This window comes from Ammospiza nelsoni, chromosome 6 (genome assembly GCF_027579445.1).
Source record: "Ammospiza nelsoni isolate bAmmNel1 chromosome 6, bAmmNel1.pri, whole genome shotgun sequence".
NCBI classification, from domain to species: domain Eukaryota; kingdom Metazoa; phylum Chordata; class Aves; order Passeriformes; family Passerellidae; genus Ammospiza; species Ammospiza nelsoni.
In genome coordinates, this window is record NC_080638.1 from 28,814,631 (window position 1) to 28,841,399 (window position 26,769).

At 37.0% G+C, this 26,769-nt stretch overlaps 1 protein-coding gene across 1 annotated transcript in view; it reads right to left on the reverse strand.

The window, feature by feature from the left end:
- Positions 1–26,476, reverse strand: part of TTBK2 (tau tubulin kinase 2) — an 81,085-nt gene extending 54,609 nt beyond the window's left edge. Inside the window, exons 1-4 of the mRNA XM_059473477.1 lie at positions 26,362–26,476; positions 25,533–25,891; positions 4,030–4,189; positions 61–208 (exon numbers count right to left, since the gene is read on the reverse strand). Coding sequence (XP_059329460.1) covers positions 61–208; positions 4,030–4,098 — 217 coding nt within the window. The 5' untranslated portion in view covers positions 4,099–4,189; positions 25,533–25,891; positions 26,362–26,476. The remainder of the gene's footprint in view (positions 1–60; positions 209–4,029; positions 4,190–25,532; positions 25,892–26,361) is intronic.
- Positions 26,477–26,769: the final 293 nt, after the last annotated feature.

Sequence of the window (26,769 nt, forward strand, 5' to 3'; positions counted from 1 at the left end):
TATTTTTTAAAGAAGATACACTGACATTCTACTTCTCACATATTCAAGGTATAGCCCTACCTTGCAGCTTCTTCAACACAGCTACTTCCATTTTCAGCACTTGCTTTGGCTGTTGAGCTGATTCGACCTTCAGTGCAACATTTTCCCGAGTAAGCAAGTCCAGTGCATCGTAAATTTCTCCAAATCCTCCACCTCCTATTTTCCTCAACTATATTGGGGAAAAAGAAAGAACAAAAACATATTTTAAAGAGGGGAGAGGAAAGAAAATAAAACAGCAATACTTCTTTGTTCTGCCTGTCATACTGCAAACGCTGTTTTATTACAAATAGATTTAAAAGTAATAATTATATCCTTCAGTACATAAAAGAGCTACTGAATAATTGACCAAGGTATGGCTAACCACAGTTTGAAAGAGAACACACCTGATCCCCATCTGCACTATTGTATGTAGCATAATAGAAGAGTGCAGTAGTATTCCCAGCATGAATCTGGGCAAAGCCAGCATGCTGAATAAAGTCCTTCCTCAAATAGTCACACACAGCCCAGAGATCTTTAAATACAAATGCACAGTGACATTTTTAAAATATACCATCTTTTTGTCCTTTCAGAAATAAGCACACTGAATAATAATGGTATAAAGTCATACCAGTTTTTGGACTTCCTGAAAAGACTTCCTGGAAAGACTTTTATACAGTGGCTAAATCATAAATTATGAGAAATGACTAAGATTATCTTTGAATATACATCTCAAATGTTACTCACATTCACTTAAAATTCACCAATATCATTCTTATTAACAGACAGACTCAAGAAACTTGCAGCACTGAAAGTTTCATCTGTGCAAGAAAGAGGTAAAAAGAATGCTCATAGCATACTAATTAGTTTGCACTACCTTCAGAGCAAATATTAAAAGGTGTCTCTTTCACTCTGCTTTAAGTGGTCACGGGGATCAGGCACCTCTTTGGTTTTCAATATCAAAAAATGTCAATGCTGTTTCACAAAATGCCTCCCCTGGCTAACATTCTAAAGCTGATAAAAGAGAAAAGGAGACAAAAAAGAACTTACCCTAAGACTAACATGGTTTTCTAAATGTCATCTGAAAGCATACAGTTGCTAACATTATATGACTACACTGGATAAAATGTCATCTAAAATGTCCAGGGTTCTAGAGAGCAGCAATATGCTGACCTATCTTCAGATTCTGAAAAGTAATCTAATGTCTCCTAATTAACACCATCAGACATTTGACTGAGCAGGAAAAACATTTTTTAAAATAGCCTAGGCTTTATGAATAAAGAAGGTAACAGATAACACATGAATTTTCAGCATAGTACAAGCACACCAGTGAGAATACACGGTGAAAAAGGTGAGAGGAAAAGGAAAGAGGTGACACAGCCATCCTCACCCCCTTACAAATGTAGACACATTTATCATCTAACTTTTGCCAGCTTTGAGAAATGACCAGACTACGAAAAACTGCCACTGAAAGCATTGTTTCTCAACATATGTGCTTAAAATAAATTTAAAACAAACAAAACCATCACTACAGTAACAAAATAAACAGATCAATTTATATCTTCAGCTAAAGTACACAAGAATCATTAACATACACCCAATAATTACACCACTCAGTAGTTCCAGGCACAAATTAACCTCTCTTTGATTACAGAAAAAAATACTTTCCATGTCCTTTGTCACCGAGTCACACACATTCAAGAATAAGTCCATGTTTTCTTTGGGTGTTTTTTTTTTTTTGCTGCCAGCATCCCTATAGAAGCTTTTCTTGTTGCTTTTCACATCCTTCACCAGTCACAACTGCCAACTGAGCTCTGGCTTTCCCATATATTCATCACACTGAGGCAACATTTCCAGCATAATCTTGGGCAGCCCATCCCTGCTCCCACCTTCTGTTAATTTGCATTTTGCTGTCCAGTTCACACAGGTGGTGACCACTCAACCATACTGGTCTCCTGCCACACCTGCTCAACATCTTTTACCTTGATGAAGACCACATTGTCCTTGTTTACACCTGCATTACAATTTCCCACTTTGCTCTTTAGTTTCAGCCTTCTCTTTTTGAATTTAGCATCTCACACCCCAAACTCTTTCTCTCCATTCTCTCTTTGACTTCTGTGCCTTCATATGCTTCCAGGCTAAAGCATACAATTTTGAACAAGTTTTATCTTTTTGCTTACACTACATATTGAATGGCATTCTTAAATATATCTAAAATCAATTATCATTACAAGCAAGTCTCTCCAAGCAGGGATTGTAATGTTTCAAAGGCAAAAAAGAGGCACGAGGAAAGGCATCAACAAAGAATAAAAGCAAAAGCTAACAGACAACACTAGAGAAGGGGGTTGTCACTGGGGAAAAAATATTTTATAATTTTTTTATGCTTACTTTTCAAAATAGAATCACCCTAATTAATGTCTAGGTTAAAATTAAACTAAATTGAACATGGTTTTTTAAAACGTTCATGTCCAAAAATTTTAGATTTGGTTTTCACAACTGCAATGAACAAGGTCCTCAACAATAAAAAAATCCAAAAACCACACTTCAGTTTCTCCTGCTGGGAGCCACTCCTATGAAATCCTGAATTCAGTAAGTCTATTGCCTTAGATGCCATCAAGAAATCCTTAATGTTTGCTACAGAAGATAAGAAATTGAAGAGCTACCCACAGGAAATACTTTGCACTCATCTACCTGTAATACTGTATCTGGAAAACATAAAAGTGAAAATGTGTAATTACATGAAATGAACTTCAGCATACTTGCAAAATTTTCCAGAAGACACTTATGTCATCAGCAGTCTTCATTACATAGGAAAGAAAATAAACCTGAAGAAAACACAGCCGCTGTTGCATAGATCAGACAACTAAGTGGTTTTGTGGCTAGAGATATGCATGTTATTATCTATTATATTTTGTATATTATTGTATTTTAAATGGTATTTTATACTATTTGCTCTGATTCAAGACTATGCTTTCTGTTTTTACTTCACTGCTGTATTGAGATTAAATATAAGCAGGTATTTTACAAATACTTATACTCCAGAGATAGCTATTTAGGTTCTATTTACCTGAAAGGAAATATAAAGTTTTCCCACACAACATTAATATCAGCTTTCTGCATATTTAAATGAAAGATAGGGTACAAGACAGTTGAAATCATTCTCTCTTATGAATTTAAAATTAATGATGAATTTGTATCTTCTATGTTCAGTCTTACAATTCTGAAAAACTTGAAATAGGAGAGTAATATAAAGTGAGCAATTCAAAATCCATTCACAGCCCACTACACACACACACAGATACTCTAAATGTTCTATTGTGAACTGGTCTTTTTTTTTCCCTTTTTTAAAATTCTAAGTTAAAAAAACCAAAGCGATCAAGAGGAATGGAGAAGGAACTACAAGAACTCAGCCTGTTTCTCCCAGCAAAAATAGCTTCAACTGGACACTATTTCCCTCAAGATGCAAATCAAGGATATGAACAGCAAAAGGGAACAGAGCTATTTATGGCAAAGTCAATGCTGGCACACAATCAAATGAATACAAATCAGCTGAGAATAAATCTATGCCATAAAATCCAACAAACAAAAGGAAGAGCAGCAAGGCCCTGAAAAATCTTCCAATAAGGAGTAACAAATCTCACAAACCTACTGGTTTCAGGGGAGGGCATCTGACTCATCTCCAAAATGGACTGATATAATCACTGGCTCATTGGGTTCAATATACTAACAGTACTCTTCCAATTGTGCTTGGATCAGGCACTACATTGGGATTTAAGAGCTCTCCTAGGTCCTTATCAGGAAAAAAAAAAAAAAAAAAGAAAAAAACACTCTAAATCCTCATCACTTTTCTTTAAAGTAGGGTAAGAGAAACAAGTAGTTTTAAAGCTCATTCACAATTAATTTAATTACTTAGCAAAATATATCTCATAAGAATTTTCAAATTAAATTTCAAAGCACAAACCACTTCTTTCTAAAAAGAAAAGAAGACACAGAATTGCAGGAAGGCATACTCACCACCTTCCATCTTTCTTTGACCAATATTCCCACACTGAGGATGTCAGGCTGATCCCCTCCTCCACTCATTGCAACCTCCTGAGGTGATGGAGCCGCTATGCGAAGTCAGTGTCAGTAGAAACCATCCAGATCCCAGGAATGGCTTCCATTTAACCAGTCACTGCAGAAATAGAGCAGAACTCAGTGATTAACAGAATAACAAGAAATAGAGCAAAAGTTTTGTTTCTCATCCAGCACCTTAACTAGTTTTTGTATCCCACAGTGACTAACATTGAAATTTTAGTCAAACGGTTTCCAGTACAGAAAAAAAATCAAGGATAGCCTTCCTTAATTTTCCAACTTGCTCTCTCCCAAATCTCCAATACCAATCTCAATATAGAACTAATAAACTTAAACATTTTCAGAGGTATATTCCACAAGCAGTTTCAAATTGCTGCAAGGCATAATTACATTTAAACCTAATTTTAATAATCCCTTTTAAAATTAGTAACTAATTAAATAATCTAATTAATAACTTATTCAATAATTGTTTAATTAATTTATAGTAATATATAACAACATTGAAATAACATTAAGCAAAAAATTACTATGTTAGAAATAGATACTTAAGTTTCAGTTGCACTGCATACAGACTACTTCACATTTTACAATGTGTTTCACATAGCTAGGATTATTTCTGATTAAATACATCTTAAGTACAATTATCTCAGGCTATAAACAACTGGTTTTGGTAAGGGAAAAAACCCTGTCTTTGGTAATTTTGACAGTTCGTTTTTTATTTTATTTTCTGGTTTTAGCAATCATTGCTGAATTGGTTTATAGATAGTATTATAAAAAATTGTACTTTGGAGATTAACATATACATAATGGCTCCCATCAGCAACTACTACAACCCATTAAAAGCTTATTTCAATTCTTTGAGCTTTTCTAGAACTGGACTTATTGTTACACTGGTGTAATTATACAAATGTAACAGTTTCTATAAGCCCTCTTATCCAAAGACAACACTCTTTGAAAAGTATGTTTGCTTTAGGTTATTTCCATGGCTTTCAAAATAGCATAACTACAAGTGAACAATGCTTCTCTCCCTGAATCAACACACAAATGATATGCAAAATTGGTAAAATCATTCTGATTTAAATCAGCAGTATGGCCTTCCAAGTGGCTAACTGCCAATCTTACTACTGGGACTAAAAGATGCTTTTTTAGTAAACATTCCACTGCTTGAACAACCTGGCTTTTTAAGACAAACGTTTGTTTGACACAACAGAAACTGTGGTTGTTTTCCATGGTTTTTTGATATTTCTTTTTCATGTTGTATTTATGCCTTTTTGCTTAAATAGGACATGATGACAGTTGAACCAACTCCAGATAAAAGAAATCCCTCTGGAGAAACATTAATCTGGATTGGCTGAGGATCTAAATTTACACCCAATGAGAGTGCATTATGTGCCTGTAAAGGAGTGTTCATTCAAAATACATAGCCTAAATTGATTTAATTCAAACAAATGAAAGGAAAACAAATTAAGATTGTGTATTACGAATAACAGCATCCATCCTGCAATTTAATCAGGTTCAACTAAACCAATTCAAATTCTACTGGTGATAGTAAATTCTCCCCTGCAGATAAGGTCAAAATTCTAAAAAGAACTAGAGCCATTTATGTGAACCCCTTAACTTTACTAACCACGGACCACACTCACTGTCTTTTCTAACAGAATTATCATAACACAGGAACAAAGATGAAACAAAAACCCACTAATGAAGGGGAAAAGATCTATTTCCAAAATTACATACTTAAAGCACATACAGTGGCTCTTCCCCTTCTCCCCATTTTAACTCAAATGTTTGCTTTTCTTTCTACCACCTGTCAGTTACATCAAAGCATGGGTTGGTCTTGACAAATTGTTCACTTCTATACTGGAATTCCAAGAAAGTTTATTTTTTTCCTGATATTTGCTTAAAACAAGTAATGGTGAAACTATTCATCTCACCAGAGCAAAATCTAAAATTGTAAGTAAGATTTTTGCTGAAGCTTTCAAACATGAACAAAATTCATCACCTGTAGGAAAAGTGCTTTATTAAATCAAAGATATGACAGTTCAGAGTTTTTTGTTAATTCTGCTATCAGCCTTGATTCTGGATTTGATCCTTATTTTTTTCTTTTTTTAATACATTTAACTTTACAATTTATAGTCACAACTCTGACAAGTATTTCTGGCAGCTGTGCATTTGTGAATTCTTGAGCAGACTAAGAGAGCATCAGCAACTGGCCCAGAATGCAAAGGTCCAACATATACATTCAAAGAACCACCCTGTATTTTAAGAATTGTCGTAGAAGTACTCTATTGCTGTATGTAATATCTGCATGGCCAAGGTAACAAAATCTTCATTTGTATACAATTCCTCAATCCTATTCTAATACACTAATTCCTTGTTAAATCTCTTTCATCCTAGATCATTACAAAGCAACCATATCTATTCTATATCATCAAAACCAGGTATTCACAGCCATAAAACACCAGGATCCATTGAACTGTCCTGCATGGGAGGCAAAAGTTCTCTCATGAGCCCCTGAAGACAAGGTGCTAAGCTCCTCCTGAAGCTTAATAATCAACTGCAAGCATTACAAACATGTTGATGTCAAATTGAAGAATCCTATTTTTTCCAAGACTTAAGTAAAGCAGAAGAAGGATTCAGTGACAAATTTCAAGGCCAGAAGGCTTGAAATCGGCCCAAACCTTTACCTGATCAGGCTGCTTCATAGCTTCAACCCATTTCAGTGAATTAGCACACACTAATATGTAAGACTCCAAATGTTCTTCACTGCTAACACATTCCAGTATGTTTCTTTCCTCACAATAAATATAATTTGTTTTGTTTCAAGGTTTAATGCAATTAATTTTAACTTTTTACCACAGGTTACAGTTTTGGTAACCAAATTCCATTTCCAGTAATTTCACTTCATTTAAACACCTAAATACATTTAGTTTTAAGTCTTCCTTCACAGCCATGGGTCTTTTATATGGTCCTCCTTCAAAACACCCCTCTCCTTGCTCCACATTTTTCTTGTTGTGCGGACAACAACATTGAGTTAGACATCCACACTGAATTAGACTCTATCATACCAATTCCTAATATGGAGAAAAGTTTTTCTTATTACTTCTTTGTGGTAGAAGTCTTATTTCCCTAATTTAAGTCTGAAAATGCTTTATACTTTTGCTAAACCACAACACTATCAGACACTTATATATTTATACAGTTATACCCTATAACACTTAAATACCACCATCCTTACACTCAGGCATATTCTTGCTACAAAAATATGGTTTTTAAAGACCTTATTCACAATCTAACCCAGGCAGAGTTTCGTTGCTCTGATGTGTTCTCTAATGGTCTTAAAACTCTATAATCTGCAAATCTGTTAATTATTGATGTACTGCAGTGGATAAATATCTTTATATTCCTTACCTAGTAACAGATAACATGTATTCTAGTACATGCAATTTAGACTACAATCACCTTCCCCAAATTTATACAGAAGAAAAGGACATTACTAGAGATGACTACATTTAAAGGACTTTTGGACAAATATAAATATGCGTTCTTTGGAGGTGGTTCTCAGGTCAAGACTGAAACTGAAATTTCTCTGAATTTGGAAGGATTGGAAGAATTGGAAGAATTTGGAAGAATTCAGACTGACTGGCCCATTCCAAATTTCACAGATGAATTAAAGACTCATATAAGTAAATACCGTTGCATCTGTATTACTGAGATACATTGTTTTCGGCACAGCTCTTTAACAGGCTATAATACTGTTAACAATTTAAGAAAGCTGCAGCATATTCTGTATTCTACTGAAGCAGATTAATAATTAATGACACACAGTTAAGGTGCAAGCTTTCCCTTACTCATTCAGCAGATGAATCCTTTAGCAGTGCAGTTTTTTAGGTGGCAGCAAGGCTATTTTCAGCAAAACAAAAACATGTCTTTACTATTCTCCTAAAAAAATAACAGTCACTCTAATTGCAATAGATATAATTAAATTCTGTATTCATGAACTCATCAGTTTGTCACTTCAGAGGCACTTTTCAAGATAACACAACTACAATGAAAGACAATTAGCCCTCTGTCAAATTTATTTCCAGGTGAGAGGTCATGGAGTAACTAGGACAAGAGAATGAGGATAGACTGTTCCATAACATAAGCCTTTGCTGGGAAATGATTACAGTATAAAACAAGAACAGGTAAAGGAGCATTAGAGCTAATATCCAGAATGCTGTACAGACATCCATTATTTAAAACCTTTCTATTCACTTTAACTGATTTTAACTACACATTAGCCTTGCAAAAGATGAATTTACCCCATCCAAGTACACTAAGAGATTATATGGTATTTGAAAATAACAGTGCAAAAGTTCCAGTAAAAAGGGCAATCCTTGAAAGTAATTTGTGTACATGTCTATAATTCCCTTAGAGATAGCCTAAACTGAAGCCAACCTCTGCTTACCAGCCTATATAGATGCTTAAATTCAGACCTAAGGTTGAAAAAGTAGCACAGACAATTTTGGCCTAATGTAGATACTGTAAGTTCCAGGACAAAGCAAGGGAGCACAGAAGATTACTTCTGTTCCATAGAAAGGAACATATGTCGTGTTGCCTCCACTATGGAATAGTATCGACCTTTTGCTATTGGGAACTCTCAGAGCATACTAGGAGCCCTACCTGCCTGCCTTCAACTCATTCAAAAAATTAGTAAACCAACTGAAATCTGCCTAAGATGGTTTCCATTTCTGTATTTTCTATTTTTAAGCAGAACTTAAAGAACAAAGAACATTTTAAAAGGCCAGCATAAAGGGAAAATCAGGGCAGGAAATGTTCAAAGGTCCTAATTTCACCACATTTACAGCAAACCCCACTGTCTTAGAAAGGCTAAGAACATGTTCAAATTGTTAATTCCAGGGATAGAAATTATTTAAATGCGTCTATTTGAACATCCAAACTAGAAAGCCATCCTACACTTAAACCTGAATATTTTCTAAATACATCCATTAAAAGCTGGTGTTTTGAAAAATCATCATTCATCACATCAATGAGAAAACTGAATTTAAAATCTTGACTTAAATTTCCAACTGTACTGGTTGTGATGAAAATCTTTTTAAAAATTCAACACAGAACCAATGTAATTTTAGGTTTTCCTTTCTCAAATGCTTGGGTGCCAAAAATACTCATCACCATTTGCAGATTCCAGGTGTGAAAAGCTCCCAACTGCCTTGTGTGCTATTGCCAAAGAGTCTGTATTTCCTTCTGGCAACTTCTGCAGTTGTTATTACAAAGGTGGTGAAATTTTCTCAGTTGGAAGATGGAGTTAAAAATATAACATTTAGTTTCCAGTTTTATTTTAAAAATATATATGTTTCAAGCTACCACGCTATTTTCAGTTTGCAAGAGAATTAAGTACCAAAATATTATGAAAACCCAAGTAAGGCAATGTTTATCAAAGGAGTGTATTATCTCTCACTAAACCAACTAATTCATGTAGCAAAACCATACAAGTTTTAGGCTCACAAAACCCTCTTCAAGTCCAAAATAGAATTTACAACTTGAAAATTAAATTGGACTTAAAAGCATTTGCACTGAAGTAAACTTCAGTGTTTCTTGATCAGACCAACTAAAATAAGGGTACTCTATATCTTGCCATAGAGAAAGGAAAGCATCTGCATGCATATGACAGGAGGAGATTATATGGTTGTGACACCTATCAGAGAAGCAGAACGTAATTTATCACCTTTAGAAAAACAGAAAAATTCAGTCAGGGGAGAATTAGAATGAGTTATATATCAAAAACTCTATTTAATCCATGACATTTTTACCATGACATTTTTCAGATGCTTGAGTTAATTTCCTAATTTGATCTGCCCCACTAGAGCACAAAGGCTTATGTCAGAATAAGAGAAAGAATAGAAGTTAGCTGTAGGGAACAGGGAAAGGCTGGACAACTGTGTTGCTTTCAACTGAAACCAGTTGTTGAACTTCAACCTCAGGTGCAAAGCCTTTAGTAGTATTGTGGGAACCTAACCCTTGGGAAAGTGAAATTCACTCTCAATTTTTTCCCACAACTCCGAGTGAGTTCCAAATCAAAAAGCAGATTGTGAAACATCATTAATTACTCAAAAATTAATTTTAAAACCCTAAAAGTGTCACTTGTTAAAAAAAAAGCACCTGTATTTCTCTGTCTTAGATTCACCAAGATTGTTGTGGTATTGACAACATACCTAAATAGAACTAGAACCATGGACTTTTGCAATAAAAATTTGTTTTACTTGTCAAGCTTTCTTCAAAGAAACTTGAAAATTCTGTTCTGCAATTACCTTAATTTTACAAGGTTTTACAATAATAATTTTTTAAGATCCTAAGAAAATTTTCATTGTAGGAAAGTGGTAGTGAAGTGTGGTTTTGAACAAAGACAGCTTGAAGTCAAACAGTTAAGATATTTTAAACAGTGGCACAGTGTTATAATATCAAACTAATTATAGTCTGGATTTACCAGCAAAATTACAATCTTTGCTTCCAGTTTTTTGAAATGTCGGAATACTAAGTCATCCTTTTAGGATAAACTCAGAATATTAATAGTTCACCATTTATATTCCAAGGAATAACAGAAATTGATCTTTTAAGATGCTCCAAACTATTGACCTTTTGACTAGTACTATATAGTATTTCATAAATCCATTTTCTGAGAAAAGAAAAATATAAATGCCCAGCATGTGCATACAACACACAACTAGAGGAGACAAGAAGGCAATCAATACACTGCTCTGAAGAACTTCTGCCAAAGCCTATGAAACTCTTCAGAGTAGATACACAGCAATTTACAGAGAAGAGCTGCTGCTAAGGACTGTGTGAGAATGATGCAAGGGAATATATACAGCTAAATGCTTAATCCAAACAACTAAAGTTCAGGGCAAACTCTAATTATAAATGGAAATAACACAAGTTTTTGGAAAATACAAGAAAATTGGCAGAGAAACTTTGATGAGACATTCAGATAGCATGTGAATAGCAAAATGTTGTCTGCACTGACACATTCAAGTGATCAAGAGGGCTGCCAGTGGCACAGAAGCAGCGCAGCTGGCAGCCACATGACTGCTCTCGAAGCATTGTGCTCAGCCTGCAGCACCAGCCATGAAGTGACCTGGACTCGTGAACAAAACCTGAGCATTCTCTTGATATATCAGTGTATAAAGCACATCACAAAGACATGGTGAGTGAAGCCTGACAGCTTGCTAAGCAGAACAGGAAAAAGAACAGAGGAAAAGATCTTTTTTCAGTCTGTAATGTCTGATCTCTTAGCATCCTTATCTTTAGGGCACATAACTAAATCTGCTGCAGTATTGTGATAAAGAGAGGACACAGGCTGCGAGTAGATAGGTGTGCCATCTCCTTAAATACAGGTCTTAAATAAAGCTCTGCTTTTTGCTAATGTGTGAAATGAGGACAGCAACTACTACACCAAGCAGGATGACTCCAAAAGAGCCTAGCTGACAGGATGAACATGAGGGAGTCCACACAGTGCAGGACATCTACCAACTCTGACAGGACTCCTCAGTGAGGGGAACACACACCCATTCTGCCACGCAACACAGCAATCCCTGACAGAGTTAAGGAGGGAAGACACAGCATCACGTTACAGTTTATGCAGTAACACCTCAGTTGTTCAAGGAGCATTGTACTTTTCAGCAGCAGATCAAGAGCACTAAAAAAGTCAGGCACAAAGATGAAAAACCACAGTGACACTCTTGCCAAGACCAATTCAACACTGCTGCCAACACCCCTAGCACCAGAGAGTAAGACACAGCCACATAAGTGGGTCCTTATGCACTGCCAAATGACAGGAGAGGTGGGAAATAGCTTGGTGTCTGGCTCTGGTGAAGGAAGGAGGCACTAAGGCAGGTGAATAAACATATGATATACTGCCAGCAGAGCAGCACAAGTTGCTACTTTATCTTCAGTTTGGCATGGCTGTAGAGAGAGGTTCTGTACAGTGCCAGGAAGCCTCTCTTGTTCACAGAATATTCCACAATCATCACATGGGCTCAGGCAACATCAAATCTACAAGCACAATACACAACAACAAAGGAGATGGCTGTATCTCATCTAAGACTGCCTAACCAGTTTGTCCCTAAAAAATATTGGTGCTGGAAACTACAAAGGTACAGGAGCTTCAGTCAGCAATGTGTCTTGGTCAGAGTATGCACTTGTTTTACAGCTGCAGTTGAAGGTGGCTTCAAGCAACAGTGACTGAAACTTGAGCTCCTAATCCAAGGTCCTTCAAGGTTTGAAATGGAAGACGTGCATTAAAGAACCAAAATGGAACTTTGGCAAAGGTATTTAAAGTTGGGACAAATCCAAAAATATCAACTTAATTTGCAGCAGAAAAAAAATTAGGTCAGACAGGAGAAAAGCAGATAGCATGGACAGCTAATCAGAAGAGGAGACAGGCTGCATCAGACCAAAGATCCACCTAGTCCAATCTTCTGTCCCTGACTATTGCCAGCAGCTGATGGCTAGGGAAAAATACAAAGACACACAAAGCATGTGATTACCCTTGCCAGAATATTTTCTGAGGATATAGCAAGCTGGGACACAAAACACAAAGTGCCAAGGATGGTATTTAACATTTTTTGTCTCCAAGTTTATCAAAACTTTTCTGAACCATGAAAACTTTACCACTCGTAATGCTCATAAAGCAAATTGTAACCTAACTCCATGCTGTAGGAAGCACATCTTTGTTTCCAGTTTGCCTTTCGCTGGTTACATTTGAGATTCATTAACCCTTGTACAGGAAAGCAGTGTATGGTTGCTCCCTGTTCACCTTTCAGTCCTACACAAGGAATACACCCCTACCATATGCCCCCTCATTTACCTCTTCAACTATTTGGTCATTCACTGATTTTGATCATCACCTGTGTATTTTTCCCAGTTGTACTATATCCCCTCTGAGATCCAGAGACCAGCATTGTTAGTAAGCACTAACCTATTATTTTCACAGAACCTGCAAAACCACATTCAAAAGAATGAAGTTCACCACTGAACATTTTAAAATTATTTATTAAAATTAAAAGTTATTTTATTTATTATTTTAATTATTTTAATTATTTATTAAAATTAAAATTATTTATCCTATGTCAAGTGCTTTATGATTATTTTCATTCATCATTACCTCAGAGTAGCAAGGTCTTTCTCCAGTTCTCCATCTTCCTTTTTGCTAATTTTAATACCCTTGTATCACCAGACTATGAAATTTCAGTATTTGCATCGTGTCGAGATCATCTGTAAATATACAGTACAGTACAGAGAGCTACCCTTTTTAGGCTGATGAGTTATCATTTATTAAGATCAATATTTTCACTCAAGTTCCATTAAAAAATATTTTTGCACTAAGTGTTCACATATAGAAAACCTGACTCACCATTTTCCATCTGGATCATTAACAGCTCTGCTTTCAAATTTGGAATGGATTCCTTGGGTACCTAAACACAATGCTCCCTCAAAATAAGGAGATGGACAGGATGGGGCCTTGAACAACCTGGCAACCATGGCAGGGGCTGGATCTAGATGATCATTAAAGCTCCAATCCAAACTATTAAAGGGACAATTGAGACAAACTGCTGGGTGACTTCATGGTACTGTATGACCAGGAGATAAAAAGGCAAATGAGGTTCTATGTGTGTACATATAAAATTATGTATATCAGAAAAATAATAACTAACTGTTATTATTAAACACATGAACAAATCTTAACTGTTCACTAAACACATGAGAAACTATTAGCAATCAAGAATAAGATCTTGTTATTATGATATAAGAAATATTGTAAGTAAATATTCAGAAAGAAAAGATGGCAACTCAATGCTAAATAGCAGTCCAAAAAAAATCAAATCTTAGGAATTCAGACAAAGCAGACGACAACATGAAGATCGTGTGTACATCCATGGTTCACTAATATATTGAGTATTGTATACAATAGCCCTTCCTATCTAAAAAAAAAAAAAAAGGAAAGAAAAAAGAAAATAGAACAAGATAATCAGGGCTACAAACTAGTTTCCACGCGAACTAATGACTTACAATTTTTTTCAAAGGATGATGGAAAGTAGAGAGAGGTACTTGACAGAGATCTACAAAATTATTAGGGAGATATAGAGTTTAGCTAGGAATCAGCCATTTATGATGTCATTTAATAAAGGAAGAAAAAAAAAACAAAACAAAATAGGTCAGCAGGAGCCAGACTCAGAGAAAACTAATCTGTGAAACTTCTTGCAAAAGGATACTGTGAATACTAAAAGTTTACAATGGTTCAAGCGAACAACAGTCAACTACATGAAAAAGAAAACTACTGTAGGTTACCAAAAATACATATTAAATATATTTAGTGCAGGAAGTCCCTTACTAAAAAACAGAAAAGAACTAGAGGGAAGTATAATTTATATTATCTGTGGTCTTGTACTTTTCCTTAGGCATCCATGTATGACTACTGCTGAATACATATCTACTCTACTCTAGAATTTTACATTCATACATTATGTTTGGGAAGATGGAGAAAGGACAGAGAAATTATTCTCCCTGTACAACATATATTTAAATTATTTGAACTGATGAGATGCAACTCAAAATATTGTGCATAATTTTCTGTCAGTTACTTGAAAGAAGCTTCCACCCTAAAAGTGTTGACTAGCTAGCTGTTACGGGAGTGGCATCATAAAGCAAAACAATTCAACTCAAGTAAACTCTTCTTCTCTGGCACTTATGTGAAGTTATTTTGAAAAAATGTATTATAAACACTCAGAAACTCCAAATATCATTTGTTCTATCACTTCAACTTCTATTTTACACATGTTCTCCCTTCCACTTTGTGTTGGGTTTTGTGCTGTCTCAGTGTTTCCATACAGATTTTCTTCCCTCTGCCTCACTTCAGAAAATACTTGGAAATGCCTCTAATCTTTATACTCAAATAATTTGATAGCTTGAATGCAGAGAACTAATATATTAATACACATTTCCTAACCTCAAGACTATTTCTATCTTAATAAAGTTGGTGCAGATATCCAGGGTCAGATTTTTGACAATGAAAATTCACAGAATACATTTTAAATCACTGACAGTCAGAGATACAGCAAGGTTACAGTTTGAATAGAAAGAAAACTTTAATGTAAAAACTGATTATTACTTCTGGCAGTTGCAAAACATAGGACAGTAATTTTTATATAGGTGACAGGACAAAAATTTTAGACTGCTAAATGCCCGAGCTTCAAGAGAAACAAACATATTAAAAACCACAACAAAAGTGATTTTTGTATCTACTTTGTTACTTCAAGGAACTCTCAATACTTAACTTTACCAAAAAAAAAATTAAATCTCTTATGAGTAGTCATAAACAATTTCTGTAAAAGAACTGCAAAGACTTATGACTCTCTTTCCATAAGTTACTATGTAAAACTGATGAAAAAAAGGACAAAAATTCCAAAATCTTGTTGCCACTTGATACAATATTCACATCTCTTAATATACTTTTCACTTTTCTAAATGGTTTTGGTTGGATATTCCTCAACATTTAACTAAATTCTAGTATTTTCTACCTTTCCCATAGAAAACACATTACAGGCAAATCCTGACTACATCCAATACCATGGAAGCTTGCTTTGTTTTGGATTAAGGCATTTTTTCCCTCATTTCATTCAGCACATATACACCTATTTATGACATGGCACTACTTGCATACAAGAAAGAAGTCTACAAAGATTTCTACATTGTTTGCTAGAGAAGTGATCACACACTTTTAGTGACATAGAACTTCCTTCCCCAAGGAGACCAGGCTTTTACCACATCATGCAATATTTAAAATCATACAAGACCCTACAGCATGCAGCAAAAAACAGGGCAAAAGTATGCTTTTTAATCCATTTGTTGGTCACTATCAGTTGTCAAGGCTGATAAAAGGACAATCTGTTCCTGGACATTTTGTTGAGCTGGTAGCTGGTGATGGGAACAAGAGAAGAGATTCAAGTTTCAAGTGCATTTTCAGAAGTTTTATTTAAGTGTTGATGGCTGCAGTATTGAATTGCAAAAGTGACTTTAATTTGCTTCCATCCAACAGCTTTGCTTCAGTCTGGCAGCTAGTAAATAAGATCTCAATAACCACTAACAATTGTTCAGTAATAATTTTAAAGCTGAAAATTTAAAAAAAAATCATGAGAGAGGCTTACATTTACTTCTAAGAGAAAAAGCACTCATGGATAGAGCAATAGTCATATTCTCAAAATATTAAAATAGTTCAATCAACTAGCTAGAGATTTCTTTCTTTGTGTGTGTGTGAACTTAAATTGCCATGCATATGGTGATGCATAAGAAATTAGGCATATTAATCAAAACATGCAACAGATTAAAAAAAAAATCATGGAAATTACTTCCCACCACCATGTTTAGACTATAACATACAATTCACACACATGAAGCCTAAATAAATAAACAAATCCTCTGGGTTTGCCTTTAATACATCAACAGCTGCCTCCTTCAGGTTCTGTTACATTTCAGGTCCAATACTCTGCTCTAGCCTTTGCCTTCACACTACACAGAACAGCAGCCATGTCAAGAAATCCCAGCTCTTGCCTGAGAGCCAAGCAGCACAGCAGAAGGGCATCCAAACCTCTCACCAGAAAGGGCCTGAGGAAAAGGAATTAAATGGGAAAAGGGGAGAGAAGGAGGATGGTGCTACATGTTCTAACTAACACCTTCATGCTTCTCTCACATTTCTTGTTTCTACTTCCTCATAATTGCGGAGGCAGCCATCAAAGAGCTTCTTCTCTGTTCAAGATTCTCAGGTATAACTACATCAAAGCAAAAATTAGTTCAGGGAATCAGAAACATAGATTATATATAATACTGCTATGCTAACATACTTTTTTATAAAGAATATGACACAACACTTTTTGATACATATCTATATATATATATACATTACGTGCATGTGTGTTTTTATGATATACACATATATGCTTACATTATTTACATATTTATTCCATGTACACTGCTATATTTTTTACAGAAATACAGAACTTTGTATCAATGAGGATTCATGTCTTCAACCACAACTACTTACAAAAAATGGCAGCAAATTTGAGAATGTAGCTACATATAGATTCAAATGAATATGCCCTAACACTTACCAAATGGGTATGATATTTTAAAAAGTGAATTACTAAAGTAATGGGAGAGGGGCATGTTTAATAACAATAATTTAAACCAGTGCTATCACTGATCATCTTTACAATATTAAAAAAAAAAAAAAAGTGGTGCAGACAAAAAAGCAGAACTTTGTGGGTCATGGAGGAAAAACTTAAACTAATATCTGTAATAATACTGAAGTTGTTTATAGATGTTTAGTGCTACTTTCCAGATTCATCTTTGGAGGCTGCTCTATAGGATTCTCTTGAGGCACTGGGTGAAAGTTGTTAAGCTACAGGCAGAATAATGTTTTTTGCCTTTTATACACTGTCTGAAAATTCACCATAATGCACAGTGAATGCTAACGCACTTGTAAAAGTGCCTTGCTTGTGGGTGGTATAGGTGCATTTCGTATAATTTGGACAGCAAAGAATCTGGTCCCAGTGATGAATTTATCATGACTGGAGATGTTAAAAAGCCAGCAGCTGTGGCTCAGGGAAAACTTTCACAATAGAGTCTTTTTCTGATATAAGCAGCAAAGGCATACAGGCTATCCGTGCAAGTCCCAGGAGGCAGCGATAGAAGACGAGACACTCCTGTCAGTGGCAGCCCCCTCTCAGTACCGAAGCCATCAGGGGCTCGCCGGCGGCTCAGCACCCTGGCCAGCTCCGGCCGGGCAGCGAGCGGGGCCAGGACGGCGCGGCGCCCCGAGCCCCGCCGCTGCCTTCCAGTGGACCACAGATATTAGCGAGATGCTGCCAGGTCAGGCAGAACGTTCAGAAGGACGCATTTGAATAACTTGTATCTTAATAGGAATTTTCAAGGAGATCTCTGATTTAAAGGTTCCTGAAACATAGAACACTCCAGAAGATAACTGATATTAAAGTTTGGAAAGGATAAATTAAACTACTTTGGTAACTATGGGCCACTAGCTCAACATCAATTCCAGACAAATAAGGGGACTTGACTAATAAAGAACTAAAGGAAGACACTATAGCTATGGCCATTTAATTAAGTTCCCCGTCCTATCAAACTAACTTTTTACTATGGCATTACAAGTTTGGTCTGTAAGGGTAATAGTTATTATGGAACTTCTACTTCTGTAAGACATCTAAGTTTATATCACACTGTAGTGTCTTTCTGCCAGAAAATCAACAGGTCATACACAAAATAATAGGTCCCAAAATATAAGTGAACTGAACAAATACCTCTCTAATTACTCCCACAGGAATCAATTTCCTACTTAATACTGAAACATTTTTTTACTCAGGAAAAAATTATGAAGTTTGTAGTTGATACTGAGATCAGGAAGTGATAAAGGACAAATGACATCAAGAGGTTGCACAGACGGCAATCAAACTACACACGTGCCAGCTTAGATAAAACAAGATTTTATCCATCAAGGAACAAAGAATAAATGGAAACATTACCTAACACAAAGGAGTAATCCATTATTGCTGATATATGTATTTGTTGGATTACTAAAGTTCTGGAAATTATGGATGAATAGGCAAATAAATACTAAGAGAGATCATAATACCTCTCTATCCTCATTGTAGGATTGCTGCTACAATATTATATCCCATTCTGGTGTTCAGAATTATGAAGCTCAGTTCCTTCAGATTATCTAATAGAAATTGCTTTAGTCAAGGAAATTGCAAAAGGTCTTAATTCTGACACACAAATCATACAAGTTAAAAGTCAAATCTTTAGATTCCTTAAATGCATACAAATATCTCCAAGATCTTTAGCTTTCATTAATAAAAATACTCTACTAATAGAATATCTCATTAACTCTTTCAATGGATTCCTCATTACTGACAATTCTTAAAAGACAACACAATGATTTTCTACACTATATACTCTTATTCAACTACTACTAGCACACACAATTCAGAGAAGCCCTAGGGAAGCTGGTTTTACACATAAAGTTAGCCTCAACAATCACAACAATTCCTTTGGTCTTCACACGGTCAGATTGAGTAAAGTGATGAGGCTTTTGTTTTTGGAAGTTAATTATACAAGCATATTTCATTATGAAAATACAATTATCCTAGGCATATTTCATTTGCTGGGACTGTCTTAAGTTCAGAAAAAACATTCCAGGGATCAGTTGAAAAAATAAAACATGGCAGAACGATGAGGCATGAAAATCAGTAAGTTTATATTTTACAAACATGGGCTTCAAGAGGTTCTCAAAAATTATAGGAACTTCCTACACATCAGAAGAGTGCAAGATCAGATTTTAACTATCTTCCAAATAAATGTACAATTATTCCTAAAAACAAAAGAGCAAAGTTTCTGAGAAAACCTTTACAGGCTTTCAGTTTATCCCTTACTTAAATAATAAATAGTACTGAATAACAGTTTTACATGTTTTAGGAAATATGGGCTGTATGTAAATAAAGACATGAAGTTCCAAATCCCTCCAAATTAAAGCCAGGCTACAAAAATAATCCTGATTGTATTGTTGATCTATAACCTGCCATATTTGTATATTTTAAATGTTTGAACACTTGATCTATAGAAATAATTTGTCTAACACTGGAAATTTTACTTCAGATTGACTGAGAGGAGATTTAACTTTGTAGATATGGAAACAGTTACACATGACATCATTATGGCAAAGCGTAATAACCCTACACTGATAGCAGTATTCTATACGTTCTTGAATTTACATAAAGGAAATACAGTTCTATGGTGGTTTTTTAAACACCAACAGTCATTACATTTGCTTGAAGCATATTCAGCTTTAAACTGTGGTGAGATACTTCTGCATTTTAAAATTATTATTTAAACAACAACTAATGTCAACTATAAGAGCATAATGTAGACACACAATCATATGGCAAGCAGGGTTATGAGATTTCTGCTGAGGAAGAGGACACATTCAATGATATGGGTGAAATCTGTGTACAGTCGGTGGGGTTTTTTTTTGTAATACCAGAAGATAGAATAGAAATAACACAGTTAAGAGTAGTAATAACTACATTCTTATTTATTAAGATCAAGATTGAGTTTTTATGTGTTTCAGAGTAAGAAATATAAAAGCACTCCATAATATGCGAACACCAAATATGACCAACATCTACTGCATGGCTACTTGTATGTCAGTCACAGTCCTGATTCAGACCATAAATCAATTCTGTCCAAACCTTTACTCCAGGAAAAAGAAATATTTCAGTGAGCAGGGCCTTACAATAGAACTGAAGTATTAACTGCCAGTTCCAACAAGCCAGACGAAGTACAGCTGCTCCCTGATTACGAGAGGAAAATGGACTGATCAAGGAAAGATACTTACAGAAGCACTGCCACATGACTGAGGTATCCTGGGCTCAAAATTAATGAAATATATCAGAACAACAGGAAGAAATGTCCAGTCTGAAATTAGCATGCTGCCCATATTTCCTTCAAATTAACAGAGAAGAAAGTGCACCATCACCTCAAAGCAGCCTTTCACATAAAATGTTCCTCTTTCTCTTGTGTCCTCCCTGAACTGACAATAGGCAGGAAAACCTGTCAGCTGAGCATGCAGGCTACAGTAAACAAAAGGATCTGATTATGACTATCTCAGCTATGCATTCAGGGTGAAGTTGCACATAATAGCATGACCTAGCAAGAGTTACAAACAGATATCAGCCAAAAAACAATACAAACAACTCCATTTTTACAATCATTCTCTGCCAAGTTAGTGAGTTGACTCAGTGTAGCTCAGAGATCAAAGGGCACTAGAAAAGGCTCAGGCAGAGAACATAATTTTCCATTTAAAAGCAGTAGCCAACTGCTAGACTGGTTTAACAATAATGCACATTTTCTTCTGCAGGAGCTAATGTGTGAAAAATATTCTTATATCCATGTTCATCCATATATAAATAACAAGTATCACCAGTCAGTCAATAACAGAGCTCCTTTCCCGCACACATCTCCTTCACTATAAGAGGGGTAACCCTTTACTGGGATTTGCTCCTCAGCTTCAGCATCAATTTCTTAGTTCTTGGCTGGTTAAGATGAGACCTGACTGGCTTAGCTAGCACGTTGCTCCACAAGATCAGTCAATCCTTTCTTCATACTAATCAATCCTGTGAGTCTTTCAAGATTTTTGTCTAACCAGATGAATTATTCAACTGGCTTTCTCACTGGATACATTGTCTTGCTCAAAACTGTAGAACTGTAATTTCACCTATAACCATCACGATTATCAGAATAATCTCTAGATCTTAATGAAAAAGCACAAAACGTCACACAGAAAAAGAACAGTGATCCAATCCTCTTCTTTAACTCTCAGAGTGCAACATGACAGTTTGTTCTAGGCTGACTTGACTCAGGGAATTATACTTTGATTTTATTTATAGACTACTGCAGATGGAAAATCAAAGCATCACATATGAAGAGGGCATTTAATTCAATCAAACTCAAGGAATACGAAGTCATTCTTCATCTGATACATTTTCTATCAGTTTATTATGCCCATTCTAGATCTATTAAGCTCAAGATGCTGATAAATGAAAGACAAGAAAATAATTATTTCAAGGCAGCATATAACTCAAGAATACAAATACATTCTAAAAAGTCACCAGTTTGATGCTGAAAAGTATATTCTATTTACAGATCACTGTCTCCCTTTTTTTCTAATTCTTCAACACTGCAAAGCTAGAGTCATACTTCATGCGCTCAAAGTCACACTGCTTGCCACGAGTGGCATTTGAAGCATCACTATGGCAACAAGTAAATTGACAGCTACAAGATACATCCTGCTGATACACCATGTAACCGAGCAATCTAAGTCTTACTATGTTGAACAACATTGTATCAAATAAGTGTGGTTAAAACCCTCACCAAACGTTAGTACTCTGAGACAGAGCATGACAAAAGTAACAAATACTATCTAAGAATTATCTGGGAAGTGACAGAGAGCAGAACTAACCCCCTCTCAGAATCAATAGGCAGCTGTTGACTGAAGACAATTCCCAACTACTAAAAAGATGCAAGCTCTGAAAGGCAAGATCTCTCCTAACTGTGGATGAGACTAGTGGAACAAATTTTGTATAACTTCAGTTTGAGAGAAGTGTATCAAAAACATAAGAAAATTATTTCTGTATAAACAGACCGGGATGACACAAAATCTGGTTTTTTACATTTTTCTGCGTGCGAACTCCACATTAGTAACCTGTCCCTGCAACAAGTAACAAGTCCCTTTGTAACACCCTAATAGAAAAATATGGCTACATATTAAAGAAACTTGACATCGTCTACAAGCTCTCAAAGCGAGTTCAGCATATTTTACTCTTCCTTTATGCATCAGACAGCTTTGTACGGGAAAGAAAATTACTCTCCTCATCAGTACCATCAGTGATCTGGCAAACTTCATCCCTGAAAGAGGCCTTCATCTCTTCCAACTACTACTTGCACTTAAATGCAAGTCTAAGCTACATACAGTTCTCCAAAAGAAAGAATTAGTGGATACAGTTCCTCATCAGTGCAATTCTTAATCGTTGATTAATCTCTTCAGACAATAAGCAACAGCACAAAATAACATTTAAATGATGCAATTCTATGATGAAAAGTTCTCAAACACACAGGACAAGAACCACAGAAAAACATGCCTGAACATAACAATAAAAATATTTTTAACTTTTTAACAAAATAGTTTCGTTAAAAACACCCGAGACTTCTTCAGTTTCTCAATCTGCCCTCCTTTCCTCACTCCTCTCAGGTTAAATCTTTCCCTTCTCCCCAAAAACCTTCTCAAGTTTTCCGGGATTCATCTCCATTAATTGAAAAATAATTTTAAAAATAACTGTTCAAAAGTTATTACTTGTACAACATCTCAAAAATAGGAAAAAGAATTCTCAACCAGATCAAGAGGCGAAGTATCAGAAAGCCAGATTTTATTGCTTGAATTTTCCACTACTTAGGTTTCAAGACTAGTGACCTATAAGCTCCTACAGAGAATGATAGACTATAAATTTAAATGGCAAAGAATGGCATCTCAATTTCACAAGCAGCTTAAAAAAAATCCAAGTGACTAGATTCCCTCAAAAGAACACTACTGAACACCTAGCCCTGAAGCAAGGAGAGGGGAATATTCTGACTCTAAAATGTAAATAAATAATTAAAGTTTTAAAGGATAAGTAAAGACTGGATGATATTCTTAAAGAAGTTATTATGAAAGAACATACTAGATATAGTTACTAAAATCCACATGAAATAGTACTCAATATTTCTAACAAAACAAGGCAAGCCAACTTCTCTTTCATTCTGCCACTGCATGACAGAGAATACAGTACAAGCATTAGAGCACTCTACTTGTGCATGGAAAGCAGAAAAATTAAACTGCTCCATGTAGCTGTACTCTCTTATCCAACTGAAATAGCTTTTATTTCCACTTCTAAAAATTAATATGTTTAATTACCACTTAACTACCCTAGATACTATACTCTTAAAAAGAAAAAAAAGCCAAGTAAAAGATATGAGAAAGTTTTTTTCACCCTAATCCTGAACAAGAAGTCAAGTTCATAACAAGAAAATTTTAAACACACATGACCCATAGCTCTTAAATTCCTTAAGATAAACCTTGTATTTTGGCAATTTTGCATGTTTTAATTCTTGCCCACCAATGCTTTAACAATCGGCCCTTCAGACTGATCTGCTACAGATCCATGGCACAACTCGCTGCTCTGAGAGATCAGTCAAAGGAAGCTCTCCTTTGAGGTGAGAGCGTTTTCGCAGAATGAAGGAGGAAGGACAATGGCTGGTCCGTGTACCACAACACATCCCTGGGAGACCACAACTAATCCTGGGGTCTCCTACTGAAAAGGCAGCTGTTTCTCCTCCCCTCCAGCCTAACACAAAGGCTTTGTGTAGTGCTTCCCCAGAGAAAAAGAAACAGACAAGGCAAGACACAGGAACACACAGAAACTGTCAATCTCCTTTGTAAAGTACCAATTCACTCCTACTAGATAAACAAGCCCTTAATAAAATAGAAAACACAGTAGTATATTAACATACCATATACTGCAACTTGACACACTAAACAAATGCTTAACCTTCTGTACACAAATATCTAGCACTGGTAGAAACTGATCGTTTAGAAGCCAGTTTTGAACAAGGAAAACCCCACTCATATCTCTCATCTGTCATACTCAAAAATCTTCTTGATATAATCAGCCAGATTGAGAAAAGCCTCTCTGGAATTTGTGATGTTAGAAGCATCAGAGCCTGCAGTATGCAGCAGCAGTACAGTGACCACACTAAACATAAGCAATGTCACAATATTTCAGTCACTCAATTTGTTCTTCTTATTCTAACTTCATCCTTCCCAAACAGGAAGTTTAAAAAGATGCTGAGTTTCAAGTAAATAATCGTACATCAGGAATATATTATATTAGAGAAGAACAAAGTATTTTTTAGGGATAATTGGTTCCATCTCCACATTTTTTAAACTGCATCTTGATGAACTGTTTTCAAAATAACTTTTGACAAATGACTACTCATACTATTGCAGTCAAACTTTCCTATAAATAATTTCATTGACAGGCCAAACAAATGTTAACAAGTATACCTCTGGCTTAATGAGTTAAGAAAGTTTGTTAAACATAATTCACTCTGTAAAGCAAATGAATTATCATCAAAAAAGTATTCAGGACAACATTAACACAAAATAAAAATGCTGGGTATCTTTTTGTCATGAATTCATACAATAAAGACTTCAAAAAACATTACCAAAATCAAACAAGAGTAGCAAAATACATCCTAACCTTTTGCTTTCTCAACCCTTCTGTTCTTAAAATGAACTAACATACCTACAAGCATAGCTAGCATGTGTTCAACAGAGGTATGGCATTAACTACACAGAATGAATTTTAAAAATCTACTCCTTCTTTCCAGAACCATAACACAAAAACTAACCACACACTTTAAGGCTAACAAGATACTTAAATAAATAGAGTATGATTTATTTCAAGGCTCTCAACATTCCCGCAATATAGTTTATTAATTCAGAACATTTAAGCTGAAATTACACTGGTTCTGCACATAAAGTCTAACTAAGTGAGCCACTACAGGCTATTTTGCAACTAATTTTCTATAGCCATTTTCAGCTTAACTATAAATACAGTAGAAGGTTCTCAAAATGCTGTGGTATGCTCCAGGGTCATTCCTTTGTGTCCATCTCTCTCCGCCCCCCACGACACTACATCAATATTATAATTATTTGCACTCCCACCCCCACTTACACTAGCAGTTGTTTCCAACTGCTCTGGCTCACAGCAGAGGTTACAAACCTCGTAGCAAGCTTTGTCCTCTCATTGCTTTTGCTCTAGAGTGACAACAGAAGCCTAAGGATGCCGCTGCAGCTCCAGAGATCATCAGAAGACTTGGGAACCAGGTGCTTTCCTACTTCCTCTTTGTGAAGCTAAAAGTACGTGCAATAACGTCTTTTTAACGCCGTTCCACACGCAGTTTGTGTTCCCCGGAGCGCCGTGGTGCGCGCACCCGCGGCCTAGCCAGGAATATCTGTATGCACGGATCGATGCAAGTGCCGCTAATGGCTCCAGCACTCAGAGCGCCAGGCGACAGACAGCCCGCTTCCCATCCAGCCGTGCCCACACAGCAGCCGTCACACGCATGCCACAACCCAGAGCTGGAAATACAGACGCAGCTATTTTAAAACAGAGATCTTTCGCCGTCAGAACACGTAAATTTCTGTATACCATTTGCCTTCTTGCACCAAGTGGGAGGGACAAAAAAAAAAAAAAAAAAAAATCCCATGCCAATGAATCTGAGTTCTCCGTAGAGGCCGGGACAGCGGTGACTGCTACTGGAGCCTGCCAGACCTGCCGACCTAACTCCATGGAGGGGATCGCCCCGTCCTGCCCCACTGGAATAAGCCCTTCCCGGGGCGGGCCGTGGTCCCCGGAGCTCCCGCGCCCGGCAAACTCCCTCTCCCGCGGGGACAGAAATCGCGACGCGGCTCCCACGCAGCAGCCGCTGGGGCCGGGCCGACGGCCGCCGGAGCCCGCGGGCCGCGCCCCGCCGAGGCGGCCAGAGCGCCCGCGGGGACGGGGCGCGGGGTAACAGCGGCGGCCGCGGCGCAGCACCGCGAATCCTCACCTGGAATGGGGCCGAGGCGTCGGCTCTTCGAGGCGGGGCGGCGAGTCCCGGCGGCGCCCCCGGCCCCACAGGAGATGGTGTGAGCGGCGCGGGGCGGGGGCTACAGCGGCGCCCCCCGGCCCAGCCTCCGCCCCATGGCGCGCGGCGCGGTCTCTATGGCGACTGCAGAGCCGGGCCGGCCCGCGGGGAGGGGTAACGGCAGCGCGCAGGCGGAGGGCGCTCAGCGGGTCACGGGGCGGCTCGCAGCGCTCCCCATGGGGGTTGAGCCCCTCGCCGCGGCCGCCGCCATCCCTGCGGCAGTGCCGGCCGGAGCCCGGCCGCGCTCGCCCGCGCCGCCGCCCCCGCGCTCGCCCTTCCTCGGCCGCGGCGCCACCGAGCCCGCTGCCCCCCGGGGCACCGCCCACATCC